Source organism: Pongo abelii, chromosome 10 (genome assembly GCF_028885655.2).
Source record: "Pongo abelii isolate AG06213 chromosome 10, NHGRI_mPonAbe1-v2.0_pri, whole genome shotgun sequence".
Classification (NCBI taxonomy): Eukaryota; Metazoa; Chordata; class Mammalia; order Primates; family Hominidae; genus Pongo; species Pongo abelii.
In genome coordinates, this window is record NC_071995.2 from 54,486,342 (window position 1) to 54,506,682 (window position 20,341).

General features: G+C 45.2%; 1 protein-coding gene and 1 non-coding gene across 20 annotated transcripts in view; both read left to right on the forward strand.

Moving 5' to 3' along the window:
• RBMS2 (RNA binding motif single stranded interacting protein 2) overlaps positions 1–20,341 on the forward strand; it is a 95,068-nt gene that overhangs the window by 55,847 nt on the left and 18,880 nt on the right. For 7 of the 19 annotated variants that reach the window (XM_054528112.2, XM_054528117.2, XM_054528100.2 and 4 more), the window contains 9 exons: positions 5,831–5,910; positions 6,046–6,155; positions 6,480–6,526; positions 6,702–6,795; positions 11,497–11,574; positions 12,203–12,308; positions 12,940–13,020; positions 13,577–13,663; positions 13,785–20,264. In XM_054528112.2, the coding sequence (XP_054384087.1) occupies positions 5,831–5,910; positions 6,046–6,155; positions 6,480–6,526; positions 6,702–6,795; positions 11,497–11,574; positions 12,203–12,308; positions 12,940–13,020; positions 13,577–13,663; positions 13,785–13,888 (787 nt within the window). In that variant the 3' untranslated portion in view covers positions 13,889–20,264. Of the gene's footprint in view, positions 1–5,830; positions 5,911–6,045; positions 6,156–6,479; positions 6,527–6,701; positions 6,796–11,496; positions 11,575–12,202; positions 12,314–12,939; positions 13,021–13,576; positions 13,664–13,784; positions 20,265–20,341 lie in introns of those variants that run through there. The other 12 variants (XM_024256644.3, XM_063711845.1, XM_063711849.1 and 9 more) reach the window with 9 other exon arrangements.
• LOC112135892 (U6 spliceosomal RNA) lies at positions 13,164–13,267 on the forward strand. Its single transcript, XR_002917126.1, has one exon. It is a non-coding gene; the product is annotated as a U6 spliceosomal RNA (small nuclear RNA).

The following is a 20,341-nucleotide window of genomic DNA, read 5'->3' on the forward strand; positions in this document are numbered from 1 at the left end:
CTATAGTCCCAGCTACCTGGGAGGCTAAGGTGGGAGGATCACCTGAGCCCAGGAGGTCAAAACTGCAGTCAACCATGATCACACCACTGCACTCTGGCCTGGGCTACAGAGTAAGACCCTGTCTCAATAAATAAATCAATACAGGAATATGGGTAGGGCTGGAGGCAGATGGGGTGGGTCTTGCCCTGGGGATGGAGCTATGGGCCCATAGGACCCCCAGCCACTTCCTAGTCCCCCTTACCCCTACACCCCCCCTCAAAAAAAAAGGGCTATTTTTAAAAAAATTTAAATACAGTAGTCTCGGCCGGGCGTGGTGGCTCACGCCTGTAATCCCAACACTTTGGGAAGCCAAGGCGGGTGGATCACCTGAGGTCAGGAGTTCGAGACCAGCCTGACCAACGTGGAAAAACCCTGCCTCTACTAAAAATACAAAATTAGCTGGGCATGGTGGTGCATGCCTGTAATCCCAGCTACTCAGGAGGCTGAGGCAGGAGAATCACTTGAACCTGGGAGGCGGAGGTTACGGTGAGCTGAGATCACGCCATTGCACTCCAGCCTGGGCGACAAGAGCAAAACTCCATCTCAAAAAAAAAAAAAAAATAGAGTTGTCCCCCCTTATTTATGGTTTTACTTTCTATGGTTTCAGTTACCCACAGTCAAGTGAAAATATTAAATGGAAAAGTCCAGAAATAGTTACAAAGTTTTTAAATTGTATGCTGTTCTGAGTAGCATGATTAAATTTCAGGCCTGGCTCGGTGGCTCACGCCTGTAATCCCAACACTTTGGGAGGCCGAGGCGAGCAGATCACTTGAGATCAGGAGGTCAAGACCAGCCTGGTCAACATGGTAAAACCCCATCTCCATTAAAAATACAAAGCTAGCCAGGCGTGGTAGTGTGCACCTGTAGACCCAGCTACTTGGGAGGCTGAGGCGGTAGAATTGCTTGAACCTGAGAGGCAGAGGTTGCAGTGAGCCGAGATCACACCACTGCACTCTAACATGAGTGACACAGTGATATTCTGTCTCAAAAACATAAATAAATAAAACATTTCATGTTGTCCGCTCCATCCCACCCTTTGTCCAAAGTATCCACACTGCAAATGCTACCCACCCATTAGTCACTTAGTAGCCATTGTGGCCATCAGATGAAAAAGCATAGTATATCTAGGGTTTGGTACTATCCATGGTTTCAGGCATCCACTAGGGGCCTTGGAATGTATCTCCTGAGGATAAGGGGGGACTACTATAGTCATAAATCTCATATCATTCTTAGATTCCTTTTTTCTTCTTGATCTTGTGTTTCTATTCCATTTCTCTATAGAATTTTGTTTCTATTCCATTTCTCTATAGAATTGTATTCTAGTGTAAAATATTTTTATAAAATCTTTATGGATCATCTTGTCATACTTCTCTGCAACAAAAATATGTATATAAATTAAAAATTTTGGCCAGGCATGGTGGCTCATGCCTGTATAATCCCAGCACTTTGGGAGGCTGAGGTGGGCGGATCACTTGAGGTCAGGAATTTGAGACCAGCCTGGCCAAAATGGTGAAACCTCATCTCTACTAAAAACATAAAAATTAGCTGGGTGTGTTGGTGGGCACCTGTAATTCCAGCTACTCAGGAGGCTGAGGTGAGAGAATCACTTGAACCCGGTAGATGGAGTTTGCAGTGAGCTGAGATCACACCACTGCACTCCAGCCTGGATGACAGAGTGAGATTCCCAAAAAAAAAAAAAAGAAAGTTATCTTTACAATGATGAGCTCACAATTGCCCAGACAACATAAATATATTAAAATGTTCATACAAGGCCAGGGGCAGTGGCTCACGCCTGTAATCCCAGCATTTTGGGAGGCCAAGGTGGGTGGATCACCTGAGATCAGGAGTTGGAGACCAACCTGGTCAACTCGGTGAAACCCTGTCTCTACTAAAAGTACAAAAATTAGCTGGGCGTGGTGGCAGGCACCTGTAATCCCAGCTACTCAGGAGTCTGAGGCAAGAGAATCACTTGAACCCAGGAGGCGGAAGTTGCAGTGAGCCAAGATCGCACCACTGCACTCCAGCCTGTACAACAAGAGCGAAACTCCATCTCAAAAATAATAATAATAAATAAGATAAAATAAAATGTTCGTAGAAAATTATTATTATTATTATTATTGAGACAGGATCTCACTTGGTTGTGCAGGCTAGAGTGCAGTGGTACGATCCTGGCTCACTACAGCCTTGACCTTCTGGGCTCAAGTGATCCTCACACCTCTGCTTCCTGAGTATCTGGAACTATAGGCCCCCACCACCATGCCTAGCTAATTTTTTTGCGGGGGATGGTGGGGGCAGCAAATTTTTTAATTTTTTAATTTTTTTTTTGGAGATGGAGTTTCACTCTGTTGCCCAGGCTGGATTGCAGTGGTGCAATCTTGGCTCACAGCAACCTCTGCCTCCCAGGTTCAAGCAATTCTCCTGCCTCAACCTCCCAAGTAGCTGGGACCACTGGCACATGCTGCCACGCCCGGCTAATTTTTTGTATTTTAGTAGAGACTGGGTTTTACCATGTTGCCTAGGCTGGTCTCAAACTCCTGAGCTGAGCTCAGGCAATCCGCCTGCCTCGGCCTCCCAGAGTGCTAGGATTACAGGCGTGAGCCACTGCACCTGGCCTAATTTTTTAAATTTTTTTGTAGAGTTGGAGTCTCACTGTTTTGCCCAAGCTGGTCTTGAATGCCTGGGCTCAAGCAGTCCTCCTGCCTCAGCCTTTCAAAGTGCTGGGATTTAGGCATGAGCTACTGTGCCTGGCCCACATTTTTTTTTTTTTTTTTTTTTTTTTTTTGAGATGGCGTCTCGCTCTGTTGCCCAGGCTGGAGCACAGTGGTGTGATCTCAGCTCACTGTAACCTCCGCCTCCTGGGTTCAGGCGATTCTTGTGCCTCAGCCTCCCAAGTAGCTGGGATTACAGGTGCACGCCACCATGCCCAGCTAATTTTTGTATTTTTAGTAGAGACAGGATTTCATCAGGTTGGCCAGGCTGGTCTCGAACTCCTGGCCTCAAGTGACCCACCCACCTCGGCTTCCCAAAGTGCTGGGATTACAGAGGTGAGCCACCGCACCCAGCCAAATTATTTTATAGAAGTAAATTTTATTGCATATACAGAAGCATCTATGACATGGATAGGTTTTGTTTTGTTTAGATTTTTCTAATTAGGTCAGGTAAGCATAAATTAATATTGTTTATTACTGTAACAAGGGAGAGTTTAATGCCAGTTCTGTTTCTGCTTTTTGTTTTTATGCTGAGAAACCTTGTTCTCATAAAAAGTAGATGGGAATGGAAAGAATTTTGTTAAAACAGGAATTTTAAAAATTTCTTCTGGCCAGATGTGGTGGCTTGTGCCTGTAATCCCAGCACTTTGGGAGGCCGAAGCAGGCGGATCACTTGAGGCCAGGAATTTGAAACCAGCCTGGACAACATGGTGAAACCCCATCTCTACTAAAAATACAGCAATTAGCCAGGCGTGGTGGGACATGCCTGTAATCCCAGCTACTCGGGAGCTGAGGTAGGAGAATCGTTTGAACCTGGGAGGAGGAGGTTGCAGTGAGCCGAGGTTGCACCACTGTACTCCAGCCTGGGCAACAGAGCGAGACTCCATCTAAAAAAACAAACAAAAAATCCTTCTGAATTATATGCCAAGAACCAAGGTGTTCTGTCATCAAAATTGATTTTTTATGTGTGAATTGACAACTTGCTAAAGTCCCCCAACTTTGTTGTTTCTAAAGAATTGGAAACCATTTGAGAGGAGCTATTATAAGAGGGGACTTCAGCCTTGATCATTAGCCATCAGGAACTCTCCCTCAGGAAGATCAGATTTAACAGTTTTTGAGAAAGTTGAGATTCTGAAATGCTCCACGGCCTGCTTACCCTTTGGAAAGACTGTAGGGGGTAGAAGTACCCAACAGAAGACCACAGCTCTACGATACCTAATGTGTGGTTTTCTCTAAAAGGCTCAATTTGAGGACTTTTAAAAATATCTTCTTTTGGCCGGGTGCAGTGACTCACGCCTGTAATCCCAGCACTTTGGGAGGCTGAGGCAGGCAGATCACGAGGTCAGAAGATGGAGACCATTCTGGCTAACACGGTGAAACCCCGTCTTTACTAAAAATACAAAAAAAAAATTAGCCGGGTGTGGTGGCAGGCGCCTGTAGTCCCAGCTTACTCAGGAGGCTGAGGCAGGAGAATGGTGTGAACCCAGGAGGCAGAGCTTACAGTGAGCCGAGATCGCGCCTGGGCGACAGTGAGACTCAGTCTCAAAAAAAAAAAAAAAAAAAAAAAAAATCTTTTATAGGAATGGTTCATATTTCTGGTGGTCATTGGCACAGAAAATGTGAGTCTTACTTTAAATATGGAAATAGATTAAATATACTGAGTTACTTTAAATATGGAAATAGGTGAAAATACTGTCCCTTATAATTTGTAGAGCGCATTTATATACATTATCTCCTTTGATCTACACAACACCATGTAGTAAGGTAGATGGATGTTATCTCTAAAGCACAAATAAGGAGTGAATCAGAGGGATTTTTTTGTTTTGTTTTGTTCTTTGTTGTTGTTTTTGAGACGGAGTCTTGCTCTGTCGCCTAGGCTGAAGTGCAGTGGCGTGATCTCAGCTCACTGCAGCCTCTGCTTCCTGGGTTCAAGCAATTCTTCTGCCTCAGCCTCCCGAGTAGCTGGGACTACTGGCATGCACCGCCATGCTCAGCTAATGTTTTTTGTATTTTTAGTAGAGATGGGGTTTCACCATGTTGGCCAGGATGGTCTTGATCTCCTGACCTCGTGATCTGCCCGCCCCAGCCTCCCAAAGTGCTGGGATTACAGGTGTGAACCACTGCGCCTGGCCTTTTTTTTTTTTTTTTTTTTAACACGGATTCTCGCCCTGTTGCCCAGGCTGGGTGCAATGGTGTGATCTCGACTCACTGCAACCTCTGCCTCCCAGGTTCAAGCGATTCTCTCACCTCTGCCTCCCGAGTAGCTGGGACTACAGGCAAGTGCCACCACTCCCGGCTAATTTTTGTATTTTTAGTAGAGATGGGGTTTCTCCATGTTGTCCAGGCTGGTCTCAAACTCCTGACCTCAAGTGATCCACCTGCCTCAGCCTCCCAAAGTGCTGGGATTACAGGCGTGAGCCATTGCACCCCGCCGATCAGAGGGTTTTTGTGAGTGTCCTAACTCACAGAGCTCTGGGTGGCGCACTGGTGCTGGAATCTCAGTCTTCTGATTCCTTATTTCTCTTCTCCAACAAGAAACTAACTCAGTAGATTCCAACATTCCTTTTTCTATCACTATGGGCCATGAACTCTTTCTTACTGCTTTTTCCTTCCACAGATTCATGAAATATTAATGATATTATCAATAGCTAATTAGACTTTGACCTTAATTACAACAAGAAGCAAAAAATAAATATTGGCAAATTCTTAGCTTGTACAATTTTATCAAATTAAAGGAACAATTTTCATTCAGAATTTTCTAATAAAAAATAATGGTAACAACCTCTATTTCTTGTATTCTTATTTATATGGCAGACACAAGAGAGGGCCCATGTTAATAGTCTGAAGACCGCCATTCTTCCTATGAGGATCCCATACAGGGACCAGTTGAGAGAACCTTCATTACAAGCTGGGGTTACCTCTTCAAGAACCTTGAATTTGTGTGGCAGACACTCTGTGTTTCTGTAGTCGTAACATTCGGAGCAGTTGTGGGGCTGGGAACTTAGAGCTTTGCTTTCTCTTTCAATGTGTACAGAGCACAGATCCTGGAGAAGCTAGAGCCTAACCCCTCTTATGCTCCTTAGGATGGAGTCCACAGAGAAGTGTGAAGCCATCATCACCCACTTTAATGGAAAATATATTAAGACACCCCCTGGAGTACCAGGTGAGGCATCTGGGGCTCAGGCTGAGAGGGCCACAGGTTGTTACTTCCAGTGAAGATTCTGGAGCAGCTTTGCATGAGTGTGCCCGGGCCACATGAGGTGGGACTCAGCTGCCCATCTGCCTTCTCTCTCGGCAGCCCCATCTGATCCCTTGCTTTGCAAATTTGCTGATGGCGGGCCAAAGAAACGACAGAACCAAGGAAAATTTGTGCAAAATGGACGGGCTTGGCCAAGGAATGGAGACATGGTAAGAGGACCTCTGAGGAGACAGGAGTACTAACGATATTAAAGTGGAATGGAGATGATCATGGCATGATTTCTGTGAGCTTAGGTGGAAAGCTTGAGAGCTACAGTATGTAATTGAGAAATGCTGGCTGTTAACATACTGCCAGTTTGTTCTCGAGTGTGGCTTTCTGGCCTGCACAATCAGAAAAACTCTGAAACAGCTGTAGTGGGACTTGTCCAGGCTTTAATTTGTTAAACTAAAACATTCCCAGCCTTGGACATTCTGGGCCAGCTCCTATTCTCACTCAAGGGCTCACAATGTGAACACTGTGTTCTTTCTTTATAGGGCGGCATGGCCTTGACCTATGACCCCACCACAGCTCTTCAGAATGGGTAAGGTTTTATATAATCAAGCCACCTGAAAATGATAATGGCCTGTGTCCAGAAACTCAAATGCTTCATCTTGATTCTATTTGAAAGTCAAGGGAACGTTGGCTGTGCCTATCAGTTGGGGCCCTTCCCTTGTGGTTTCCTGTGACTCAGTACTGATTGAGGTTCCTTCCCACAGGTTTTACCCAGCCCCTTATAACATCACCCCCAACAGGATGCTTGCTCAGTCTGCACTCTCCCCATACCTTTCCTCTCCTGTGTCTTCATATCAGGTATGTTCATGCCTGAAAAATGGTGTGGTGGTTTTCCCTACTACTGTGCTTTAAGTGAAGTAATATAAGGCTAGGAACTACTTGTTTTTTGTTTTTTCTTTTAATCATATTACACACAATTTTACATAACAGTGTAAAAGATGATCTGTGCGTGCAGTCGTATATATGGTATACAGTTTCAGTGGTGTCCTCTTACTCTCCCTCCACCACCTCCACAAGTGAACTCATGTTAATGTCCTACTGTGTAGCATTTTGTCATATTTTTTCACATGAATATACACATATGTATAGCATTTGGGGAGTTGTTTATTTTACAAAAATTGGACCAGATTAAATATATTTTTTACATTCACTCATCTCACTTAACAATATCCTACACCAGTGATTCTCAAAGTGTGGTCCCTGAACAAGCAGCATCAGCATCATCTGAGAATTTTTAGAAACAGAAATTTTGGACTCCCCTCTAAATCTACTGAATTACAAACTCTAAGGATGGGGCCCAGCGATCTGGGCTTTTGTTTGTTTGTTTGTTTTAAGAGGGCGTCTCGCTCTGTTGCCCAGGCTGGAATGCAGTGGTGCAATCTCGGCTCACTGCAATCTCCGCCTCCTAGGTTCAGGCGATTCTCCTGTTTTAGCCTCCAGAGTACCTGGGATTACAGGCATGCGCCACCACGCCCAGCTAATTTTTGTTTTTTTAGTAGAGACGGGGTTTCACCATGTTGACCAGGCTGGTCTCAAACTCCTGACTTCAGGTGATCTGCCCACCTCAGCCTCCCAAAGTGATGCACCACGCCCAGCCGTGATCTGGGTTTTAACAAGCCCTCCAGGTGATTCTGTTGCAGCTAATGTTGAGATCCTCTGCTCTAATTTTATCTTTTTTAATGGTTGCATTATATTTCATGCTGCAGATATGCCAGAATTCTTTAGCTATACCCAATGGGGGCATTCACTTAGATTCGTTTTTTTGCTGCTATCAATAATGCTCCACTAAACACCCTTGTGCTATATTTTTATATATGAGTGCTTCTATTTCTGGGGGCTAGAGTCCTAGGAGTTGGATTGCTAGGTTGAATGCTGTATGGATTTTCGGTTTTATAGATGTTGCCAGATTGCTTTCCACAAAGGCTGTGTCACCTCACATTTTCACCAGCCATGTATGAAAGTACCCATTTCCCTCCAGGCATAGGTGCTACTGCTCTTTTAAAATTGTTACTGTCTTGCTGGGCACGGTGGCTCACACCTGTAATCCCAGCACTTTGGGAGGCCGAGGCAGGTGGATCACCTGAGGTCAGGAGTTCGAGACCAGCCTGGCCAACATAGTGAAACCTAGTCTTTACTAAAAACACAGAAATAAGCTGGGCATGGTGGCGGGTGCCTGTAATCCCAGCTACTTGTTAGGCTGAGGCCAGAGAATTGCTTGAACCCAGCAGGCGGAGGTTGCAGTGAGCCGAGATCGCATCACTAAACTCCAGCCTGGGCGACAAGAGTGAAACTCTGTCTCAAAAAAAAAAAAAAAATTGTTCCTGTCTTGACGAATGTAAAGTACATTGTTATTTTAATTTGCATGTCCCTTACTATAGGTGAATTTAACCATTTCATTTGTCATATTTTGATTGGCTTCTCTCTGATTGCTATTCATATGCTTTGCCCATGTTTCTATTTGGTTATTTGTTCTTTTCCCATCAACTTATAAAAACTCCATGTAAGTATTAATCTTCTAAATGTTATCTTTGTTACAAATTTTTTTCCAATTTTATTTTTTGGCTGTTCAATTTGTGGTCCTCAAACTTTAGTGATGTATCAGAATCATGTGGAAAGCTTAATGAAACCTGGGTTGCTGGGCATCACACCCAGTTTCTGGTTTAGTAAGACGGGTGGAAGGCAAGAATTTGCATGTCCAACAAGTTCCCAGGTGATGCTGCTGCTACTGCTGCTGGTCCAGGGACCATACTGTGGGAATCACTAGTTTTTGCCATATAAAAGTTTAAAATTCGGCCAGGTGTGATGGCTCATGCCTGAAATCCCAGCAGTTTGGGAGGCAGAGGCAGGCAGATCACTTGAGCTCAGGAGTTCGAGACCAGCCTGGGCAACATGGCAAAACCCCCGTCTCTACAAAAAATACGAAAATTAGCCAGGCGAGGGGGTGCATGCCTGTAATCCCAGCAACTCAGGAGGCTGAGGTGGGAGAATTGCTTGAGCCCGGAGATTGAGGTTTCAGTGAGCTGTGATCGCACCACTGTACTCCATCCTGTGCAACAGAGCAAGACCATATCTCAAAAAAAAAAAAAAAAAAGTTTAAAATTTGTATATAGTTAAATTTGTCTTTTTCTTTTATAAATAACTTTTGAGGCCAGGCACAGTGGCTCACGCCTGTAATCCCAGCACTTTGGGAGGCTGAGGAGGGTGGATCACAAGGTCAGGAGATCGAGACCATCCTGACTAACACGGTGAAACCCTGTCTCTACTAAAAATACAAAAAATTAGCCGGGCGTGGTGGCGGGCACCTGTAGTCCCAGCTGCTGGGGAGGCTGAGGCAAGAGAATGGCGTGAACCTGGGAGGTGGAGCTTGCAGTGAGCCAAGATCGCGCCACTGCACTCCAGCCTGGGCAATAGAGTGAGACTCTGTCTCAATAAATAAATAAATAAATAACTTTTGAATTTCTTGTCTTTTTTTTTTTTTGTGACGGAGTTTCACTCTTATTGCCCAGGCTGGAGTACAATGGACCAATCTCAGCTCACGGCAACCTCCGCCTCCCGGGTTCAAGTGATTCTCCTGCCTCAGCCTCCCAAGTAGCTGGGATTACAGGCATATGCCACCATGCCTGGCTAATTTTGTATTTTTAGTAGAGATGGGGTTTCTCCATGTTGGTCAGGCTGGTCTCAAACTCCCAACCTCAGGTGATCCACCCACCTCGGCCTCCCAAAGTGCTGGGATTACAGGTGTGAGCCACTGTGCCCAGCTAAATTTCTTGTCTTAATTTAAAAAAGTATTCTCTGTCTCTATACTGTGTATCTGGTCTCCAAGATTTTATGTTTTACATTTACATTTAAATGTGTAATCATCAGGAATTTATCTTTGTGTATGGCATAAGATAGGAATCTGTTTTCTTTCAAAGTGTTAACCAGTTGGCCTAGCACCAAATTATTAAATAATCTAACTTTTTGGATTATTTAATCCAATATTGGATTATTTCAAATCCAATTTTAACTGAAATGTCCTTGCAACCCATTATATACTTCTGTGTCTATGGATTTGCCTATTCTGGATATAATAGGCAAAGCTCAGCAAATTGCATGATTGTGTGATTACACATAAGTAAAATCATACAATATGTTTTTTTACATCTGGCTTCTTTCACTTAGTATGTTTTCAAGATGTATCCATGTCGTAGCATTTATCAGTACTTCGTTCTTTTTATGGCTGAATAATATTCCATTATATGGCTATACCACATTTTGTTTATCCAGTTATCAACTGGTCATCATTTGAGTTGTTTCCTTTTAGCTATTATGAATAATACTGCTATAAACATTGATATACAAGTTTTTGTGTGGACATATGTTTTCATTTCGCTTGGGTATATACCTAGGAGTGGAATTGCTGGGCTACATAGTAACTCTATATTTAACTTTTTGAGGAACTGCCAAAGCATTTTCCAGAGTAGCTGCACCATTTTACATTCCCACCAGTGGCAGTGTAAAACACTTGTTATTCTATCCTTTTCATTGTAGTCATGCTGGCCTGGCACTGTGGCTCATACCTGTAATCCCAGCACTGTGGGAGGCCGAGGTGGGCGGATCACTTGAGCTGAGGAGTTCAAGACTAGCCTGGGCAACATGGTGAAACCCCTTCTCTACAAAAAGTACAAAAAGTAGCCAGATGTGGGCCAGGCGTGGTGGCTCATGCCTGTAATCCCAGCACTTTGGGAGGCCGAGGCGGGCATATCATGAGGTCAGGAGATTGAGACCATCCTGGCTAACACGGTGAAACCCTGTCTCTACTGAAAATACAAAAACAAAATTAGCCAGGCATGGTGGCGGGCACCTGTAATCCCAGCTACTCAGGAGGCTGAGGTGGGAGAATGGTGTGAACCCAGGAGGTGGAGCTTGCAGTGAGCTGAGATCCTGCCACTGCACTCCAGCCTGGGTGACAGAGCAAGATCCTGTCTCAAAAAAGAAAAAAAAACAAAAGTAGCCAGGTGTGGTGGCGCACACCTGTAGTCCTGCTACTGCTCTCTAGCCTGGGCAACAGAGCAAGACCCTGTCTCAAAAAATAGGAATAATAATTGTAGCCATCCTAACAGGTATGAAGTGGTATCCCATTGTGGTTTTGATTTGCATTTGAACCTCTTTCATGTACTCATTGGCTATTTGTATATCTTCTTAGAGAGATATCTTTCCAAACCCTTTTTTTTTTTTTTTTCCTAATTTTTTTAGTGACAGGGTCTCACTCTGTCGCCCAGGCTGGAGTGCAGGGTCAGAATCATAGCTCACTGTAATTTTGAACTCCTCTTTGCCCTTTTTTAAACTGGATTATTTATTGAGTTTTAAGAGTTGCTAATATTTTAAAAATAGTTTTTCTTAATGTTTCTATTTTGAGTGGGGCATTCGAACTTTTCTGAGCTTCATTGAACATTATTAGATCCTTGGGCTGAATAATAGTTTCCAGGCAATTAACATTTTTGTTTTTGCTTGTTTTAGAGAGTGACTCAGACATCTCCTCTACAAGTACCTAACCCATCTTGGATGCACCACCATTCATACCTCATGCAGCCTTCAGTGAGTGTTCAGAAGTGGGCAGAAGCCAAAGAGGCAATTTGATGTAAAGAAAAAACTGGCCGGGCACCGTGGCTCATGCCTGTAATCCCAGCATTTTGGGAGGCCAAGGCAGGCAAATCACCTGAGGTCAGGAGTTCGAGACCAGCCTGGCCAACATGATGAAACCCCGTCTCTACTAAAAATGCCAAAAATTAGCTAGGCGTCGTGGCGGGCGCCTGTAATCCCAGCAACTCAGGAGGCTGAGACAGGAGAATCGCTTAAATCTGGGAGGCGGAGGTTGCAGTAAGCTGAGATCGTGCCATTGCACTCCAGTCTGGGCAATAAGAGTGAAACTCTGTCTCAAAAAAAAAAAAAATGGCCTTTGATGCCAGGAGATGTGGGTGTGAGTTCTGGCTCAGACCCTTGTGCAACCCAGCAGTAAGACCTAAGCTTGTTATTCTTAGACGAGGGTCCTTCCACACTGACAGGCAGAGTTCCTATTCTTGTTGCATAGTTGGGTTGCTGCTCACTTACCGTTTCCCAGGATTCTTAAATGTCTGTCTCCAGTGGTCCTAACAGCCACCAATCACTGCTTTAGGCAGCCTCACAGGATGCTGCAGCTAACCCTGTCCTTTGTTGCTGCCTCTAGGGTTCAGTTCTGACACCAGGGATGGACCATCCCATTTCTCTCCAGCCTGCCTCCATGATGGGACCCCTTACCCAGCAACTGGGCCATCTCTCCCTCAGCAGCACAGGCACGGTAAAGCAGGATATTTCTGATCGTAAACTCTCCTACTGAGCAAGGCATACCTGTGTAATACTCTTCAGCATAAGTAACTTATGAATAATGATAGAATTACTTCAGTGTCATCCAGGGCACACTCAGAACAGGACATAAACTACAATGGTAGTGCTCCATGAGCCAGGAATACAGCCATTCTGCTCTCCAGCCCACCCCTTTTAACTGATTCCTACTCATGCACCTCATGAATAGTGCATCTGTCTGCATATTAGTTTAAGATACACACATGTCCTAGGAATCCTCATCAAAATAGTACCTGGAAGGATGGAGGAAGCTCATTAGGTTTCTTTTAGGCCTACTACATTCCTTTTTGCATAGAAAGGGCTCAAGGGTAGAGAAGGGAGTGTGTTGAGGGAAGCAGAAGAAAGTCAGGAAAGAGGAGGAAAATAAGTCATATAGGGAGACGTCTCCCTAACAGTGTACTTTAGAACCACCTGAAGTGCTTTTAAGATGCTAATGCTCAGACCAATTAAAATAGAATCTCTGGGGTAGAATACAGGTGTCAGTATTTTTTAAAGCCCCCCAGCTGCTTCAAATGTAGCCAAAAATCACTGCTGTAAGCCTGTTGATGTTTCTCTTTCTAGTATATGCCGACAGCTGCAGCTATGCAAGGAGCTTACATCTCCCAGTACACCCCTGTGCCTTCTTCCAGTGTTTCAGTCGAGGTAAGGGTGTTATCATTTATTTGGATTGAGATTAGGAAAACGAACGGAGGTAGGTTTCCCCCTGATCAAGATCTTTCTCTTAGAATGATGCTGATTCTGTGTTCACAAATAGCTGGTAGGTATATGAAGAACGTAGGAAGGATGTGCTCGCTTCGGCAGCATGCATACTAAAATTGGAACAATACAGAGAAGATTATGGCCCCTGTGCAAGGATGACATACAAATTTGTGAAGCGTTCCATATTTAAAAAACAACAACAAAAGATGTAGGAAAGAAGGACTTGGTCTGAGTTCATGAATGAGGCCCTTCCTTACATTTGGCCAGCCAGTAGTTGACACCAGGATGCTGGCTTGTATTGACTAATGTGTCTTGGGAAGAGGACAGGCTGTAGGAAGGTTGGGGAAGTGGTGGTGTGGGTGGAAACACTCACACATGAGTGTGGAGAGTGGGTAGGTTTGGGAGGGCACTCGATGTAGGGTGGGCTTTGGTGAGGCTGCTGTAGTGGAGGTGAGGAAAGGAATGCGCAAGATGACTCCCCTCCTTGGCTATGGCACAGGAGAGCAGCGGCCAACAGAACCAAGTGGCAGTGGACGCACCCTCAGAGCATGGGGTCTATTCTTTCCAGTTCAACAAGTAACAGTGGGTAAGAACCACATGCTGGGGGGCAGGGAGGGCTGCACTGGCAGACAGCAGCTCAGCCCGGCCTGAAGTCAGACAGGTTCTCATGTTTGTCTTGTCTCCTCTCTGGCTTGTGCCTTCTTTAGGATTCCCCTCCCCATCTTTACTGAATAGAAATGAATTCTTGGAGATACTCATGCTCCCAGATTCCAGAGGGTTAACCGGGAATGGAGACCATCGGCCCTGCTAAGGACTAACACTTAGCCATCGTTTTTCACAGGCCTGGGCCTGGAAAAAGAAATCTCTACGTTCCTGCCCTTTACTATTTCTCCATTGCTGATGGGGCCTGGGGGAACCATCACTTTTTTTGTGTGCTACATTCAAGGAGATCAAAAAAACTTTTTTCTTTTGCAAAGAAAGCTTTTTGTTTTTAACTGCAACGTACTTTTCCCCTACCTTGAAGAGACATGGTGGTCGTAGCTTCTCATCTATATGAAAAAGTTTTTGATGTATTGGAATTATTTGGGAATGCTTTTAAAAAATTTGTAATTATTTCTTTACAAACCAAAACAGAAAGGTGTGGTGCTAGAACATTGATGAAGGAGCCCTACTTACTGAGCTTAGTTATGGACTTTTTTGATGTGTGTATGTGTTTTAAAAAGTATGCAGACTCTAAAAACTTTATTTTGTAAAGCTCTCAGCTCATGCACCCCATCTCCTCTTCACCCATATTATGCCTTCTTTCTCTTGTCCAGATTCTTCTTTTTCTCTTTTCTAAACAGCTGAGCCTGCCTACTTTGCCCTTTACAGCTTTTAATTTTATGCCCTTTACAGCTTTTAATTTCATTTTTAAAAATGAAATTTCATGTGGAATTTGGGGTTGGGGGGCAGGCTGGGCAAGGAACAAGGCAGAACACTAAGTAGGCCATGGAGGTGGCTGTTCTTTCCCCCACCCTGCCACACCCTGGGAGAAAAAACTAGACTTTGGCTTCAGAAAGCACAGATGTGACCCAGGCTTACTAAAGAGACAGTTCCACAGCCCTGGGAACACACCCTTGAGCCAAATTTGGTTGAAGAACTAGGTCTTCCCTGGCAAGTTCCAGAAGAATGGACTTACTGACTTTTACCAACTCTTCTCACTGCCAAGGCCAACAGCATCTGAGAAACATGCCAGGTACAGCTTTTTGGGAGTACCTGCTTTCTTGCCTCCTGGAGGATATTTTCTGTCCTGGCTTCATGGCTCCTCTCTTCCCTGTTACACATTGCTGTGCTCAGAGCCTTTGCAGCTGTGACCTAGTTGAATCCACATAGGCTCCTTCCACACAGTGGAAGATCTGCTGCTTCACTCACAGACCAGGGGTTCTCAACCAGAGGTGGTTTTGTCCCTCAGAGGCCTTTGGCAACATCCAGAGACAGTTTTGATTGCCACGCCTGGAGGTGGGATGTGTGTGCTACTGGCATCTAGTGGCTGGAAACCAGGGTTGCTGCTAAACATCCTACACTGCATAGAATAGTCCCCACTACCCCCAACCAAGAATTATCTGACTCCAGAGGTCAATATTGCCAAGACTGGGAAACACTGATATAGACAGTGTTGTCCCTGCCTCCTGGGTTAGGGTAAATTCTCACCCCAACCCTGGACAAACAGTGCCTTTTGACACGCATCCAACTGTTTGGGAAGGACTGGACTGGGATCCTTGAATTCTCCCCAGACTTTGACTTTTGATAACTCTGCATATAGCAAGAGTGATTCTTGAAAGAGTTGTGGCTCCATGCTGAATGCACACATGTACTCACAGGGATTCAGGTGGGCATTGTTCTGGTGTGTGCTGTGCGATGGTGGGAAAGGACAAAGCTCTCTAAACTGTCCAGAGCAACATGCCCTGCCCCGGTGTGCTTGGACCCTTTGCCCAGGGAGCCAGGACATCAGAAATAATGTTCCTTCTGTGGAAGGACAACAGGGAGCTAGGGTAGAAAAGAGCAATAAATTCCAACTCTTTATGAGGTCAGGAGTCCTTTAAAAAAGCCTATGTCTTGGTCTTTAACTGTCCTCTTCTGCAAGATGTGACTCTATACACATGGAGACAGATTGAAGAAAGACTTCACCCATCTTCTAGGAAATAAAATCCTGCTCGTATCTTCTCCCAGTCACTCCCTTATGCACTGAAAGGAGAATTTGACTCCCTTGCACTTCAAGGCCAGGTGCCTCTCCACCAGACAGTCAGACAAAGGCAAATAATGGAGGATAGAGAGACAGGTGTTCATTAGGCTGGCCATAGGGAGAGGAAGGGGGTGACAGCAGGGGAAAAGACACCGTAGTATCAGTTGTCACAAGTAGAGCTTGGCCCAGCTTTCCCTCCCTTCCCAGCCACCCCAGAATTGAGAGTCCCAGTGCCCCCTAGTGTCGACTTTCTATGTACAGCCTAGGGGTGAGGGAGTGCGGGGCAATGGGTAGGATATAAAGCGTAAAGGACAAATTGCTGCAGTCTTCTCATTGATGCTTCCAAACTCAGGAAGGGCTTATCCAGTGTAAAATAGCTGCAAGCCCAGCAACCTTCTAGAGGGCTCTGGCTGGGCAGAGAGCTTTTGTTTTTGAGTCTCCAGCCCTCAGTCAAGGAAAATATACCATAGCTGCTTTCTTGTCAGTGGCCTTTGAGAGAAAGAGAAAACAAATCTAGAATTCTGTTCATTTGATAGACCGGGGGAGCTTTGCTATGGTAGGAGGTTTAGGAAGGGCCTTTGACGCATAGAAACCATTGTTGATATTGCCACTCCCCTCTCCTCTGCCTCACAGAACTCCTGATTCTGTCTTCTTTCTCTCCCTATATATATATTTTAAAATGTTTAAATGGCTCTAATTTTTTGTTTTGAATTTTGAATTTACCTTTTGGAGTTCTTCTCATGTGAATCTACTTGTTAGATTGTATTAATGAGTGTTTCTGGTTTGGGCATGGGAAGTGATGGGGACCTGAAGTTATTTTGCAGTGGCTAATGGCACTGAGGAATTTCTTTTTTGGTGCATTTGGTTTACACTCATTTCCCCCTCTAATTGTTAGTTCATTTGTAACAGTGGGTGAGTGTTTGGAGGAAAGGAGGGATACTGTTTCTCCCATGAAATAGTCCAATTGGTTGGGGTGATGGCAGAGGGAAACATAGGGGAGCCTTCCAGCTCACAGCCGAGGGTTGGGCTCTTAAACACTATGCCTAGTGTTTTCTGAATGCTATCTTCATGGAGCCCAGCTCTTACTCTCTTTGTACTTTACATCTCACCCCCACTCATTACAGATGCTCATAACATTCTTAAAATATTTTAGTACTTGGCATTTTTCTGTTTTCAGTCAACTAGAACACACTAGAGTCCCTTCCTCAGATGGCATAATCCTTTATAGGCTCTGAGCCTGCCTAGCCATCTCCTATCGGTGTTATTACTCCTCCTCTCAGGCTCTGAGATGATACTCAGACCCTAAACTGATTGGACTTTTTGGAGGAGGATGCCAGTAGAGGTCAGGAAGATGTGGAGATGATGATGGAGAGAGATGTTTTTATTTTATTTTTTTCAGACAGAGTCTTGCTCTGTCGCCCAGGCTGGAGTGCAATGGCACGATCTCGGCTCACTGCAACCTCCGCCTCCCAGGTTCAACCAATTCTCCTCCCTCAGCTTCCCGAGTAGCTGGGATTACAGGTGCCCGCCACCACGCCCAGCTAATTTTTTTATTTTTAGTAGAGATGGGGTTTCACCATGCTGGCCAGGCTGGTCTCGAACTCCTGACCTCAGGTGATCTGCCCGCCTTAGCCTCCCAAAGTGCTGGGATTACAGGCGTGAGCCACCGCACCCAGCTTTTATTTTATTTTTTAGAGATAGTCTTGCTGTGTCACCCAGGCTGCAGTGCAGTGATGCAGTCGTAGTCCACTACAGTCTTGAATTCCTGGGCCCAAGGGTTCTTCCCACCTAAGCCTCCCAAGTAGCTGGAACTACAGGCACGTACTACCAAGGCACGTACTACCAAGCCCAGTTAGTTTTTGAAGTTTTTGTAGAGACAGGGGTCTTACTATGTTGCCCAGACTGGTCTTGAACTCCTGTCAAGTGAGCCTCCCACCTCAGCCTCCCAAAGTGCTATGATTACAGGTGTGAGCCTCCATGCTTGGATGAGATGTTGTTTTTAATGTTTTTGGTTTTTTGGTTTTGTTTTATTTTGGTTTTTTGAGACAGGGTCTCACTCTGTGGCCCAGGCTGGAGTGCAGTGGCACCATCATGGCTCACTGTAGCCTCGACCTCCCAAGGCTCAGGTGATCCTCTTGCCTCAGCCGCCCCTTCCCCGGCCACCAAGTAGCTGGGACTATGGGTATGTGCCACCATGCCTGGCTAATTATTTTTAGTAGAGATGGGGTCTTACCACGTTGGCCAGGCTGGTCTCCAATTCCTGACCTCCAAACGGCTAATTTTTGTATTTTTAATAGAGACAGGGTTTTGCCATGTTGCCCAGCCTGGTCTTGAACTCCTGGGCTCAAATGATCCACCTACCTCGGCCTCCCAAAGTGCTGGGATTACAGGCATGAGCCACCACACCTGGCCTTTTCAGTTTTTTTATTTTTATTTTTTCTTTGAGACAGAATGTCACTCTGTCGCCCAGGCTGGAGTGTAATGGCGTGATCTTGGCTCACTGAAACCTCCATCTCCTGGGTTCAAGCAGTTCTCCTGCCTCAGCCTCTTGAGTAGCTGGGATTATAGGTGCCTGCCGCCATGCCTGGCTAATTTTTGTATTTTCAGTAGAGACAGGGTTTTGCCACATTGCCCAGGCTGGTCTTGAACTCCTGGGCTCAAATGATCCGCCTGCCTTGGCCTCCCAAAGTGCTGGGATTACAGGTGTGAGCCACTGCACCCGGCCCTTTGTAGTGTTTTTAACCAAAGAATTTGTAGAGTTGCCCAGGCCAGGAAGCCTGGTGGCTCTAAAGGGTAATAGACCTTGTCAGTAACAGGGAGTGGTAAGAGGACGTTACTCATATTGAAGATGAAGACCAGACTCTGCTGCTTCACAGGCCATGCCTTGGGTTAGGCCACTTCAGCTCCACTCCATTCGTTTTCCTTTCCTAACTTGACAATCAGTGAGCTCATTCACCCTCCCTTAGTGCCTCCAGTGCCTACTCCTGTCACTCCAATGTCAACCCACTGGGAGTTGAGGCCTGCACGTGGGCTGTTACTTTGCATCATACAGATGCTGTGAAAGGCCTTGCTGGATGTCCTAGGAATCCCTAGTAGCAGTGGCTATTAGTCTTCTAGAAAAGAACTATTGCCGCTGCCTTGTGCACATGCCCCACCTTCTGGGAAAGTGGCAGCATTGCGCTCATGAGGGGCTTTGCATTCTTAGCCAAGGGCAATAAACTGGGTGGGTGATCTGGCCCAAACTTGCCCCTAGGCTCTGCTAGCCCTGAATCAGCAGGCTTCAGAGAGGAGGGTGGGTGTTATAAAAGTCAGTCTGTAAAGGGTAAATTCCAAATCTTGTGCCTTGTTATACCAGTCCTTCCTGATTCCCGTTTAAACCAACTACTCTATTTCTGTGCTGCCTACATTTTCAATCCTCCCAAGCATTAGCAAATTCCTGAAATTTCCTCATTTGGTAGGCCTTCCATAGGAGCCAGCTATGGACTTCCATAGGAGTTGGCAGCTAAAACCAGACTGTGAGCTTGTCTTCCTTCTGATCTTTGCTGCACCTCCCAGGGGACAGTCCCCACATGACTACAAAAGCCAGGTGCCCTCATCACCCGTTACCCCTGACCTGTCCACTTGTTTTGAATAAACCTTCATTCTCCAAGCAGATCCCCAAACTTCCTTGTCCTTGCTACACATCTACCTCACAATCTCACAATTCAACAATAGGTAAATACCTGGATTCACTGATTTCTTTACTGTCCTTCTCTCTCTGAGGGTTGGGAAGGTGGGGGCTAGAAAAGGCTCATAATTTGTAAACTCTTGGGAATTTAAAAACTTGGGAATTTCTATTCCTACAGTGTTTTCTCTGGGATTTTTAGCTGACTGATCGCCCTAGAATAGTGTGAACTCTCCAGATAGGTCCTGCTGTGATAGGCCAGGGGAGTAGGCTGTGCAGTGATGGCTTAGGGTAATAAGTAATGGTTGGAGGACACCAGCATAGGAGCAGAGTTTAGAACTTAAGAGGACAAGAAAGCTGCTCGGTGGCTGGTGTATAGCTGTGAAGGTAACCAAACACCAAAGAGGGAGTCTGTGATTTTTATAAGGCTGGAAGTGATATGTTCCTTTTCTACCTTAATGTACAGTTTAGGGGGTTTCACCAAGACAGTTTCCAGGCTGGAGGGTAATACATTTCCAGCCCGAGTGAAGTCCCCACTCCAACATATACCCTTTTTGGGTGGGTAAACACTTCTTTGCATGTGGACAGAAAATGTTTAATTTATACTTAAACACATTTTGTACATTTTTATCTGGAGACTTCTAGTTTTATACTCTTCCCACATCTATGCCAATGCCACCATTCTAACTTATGCTCCTTTACTACCCCTGGTCTTTTCCTTGTCCTTCCCTACAACTTGGTAGAGGTCCATTTTGTCTTACTTCACACTTTTTTTTTTTTTTAATAAAACACAAAAGTCTACGTCTTGGTGTCTTATCCGTGAGTGGGAAGTGGTAAGCTGGTGATGGTCCCATATTTGCTATGACAGGAACACAGAG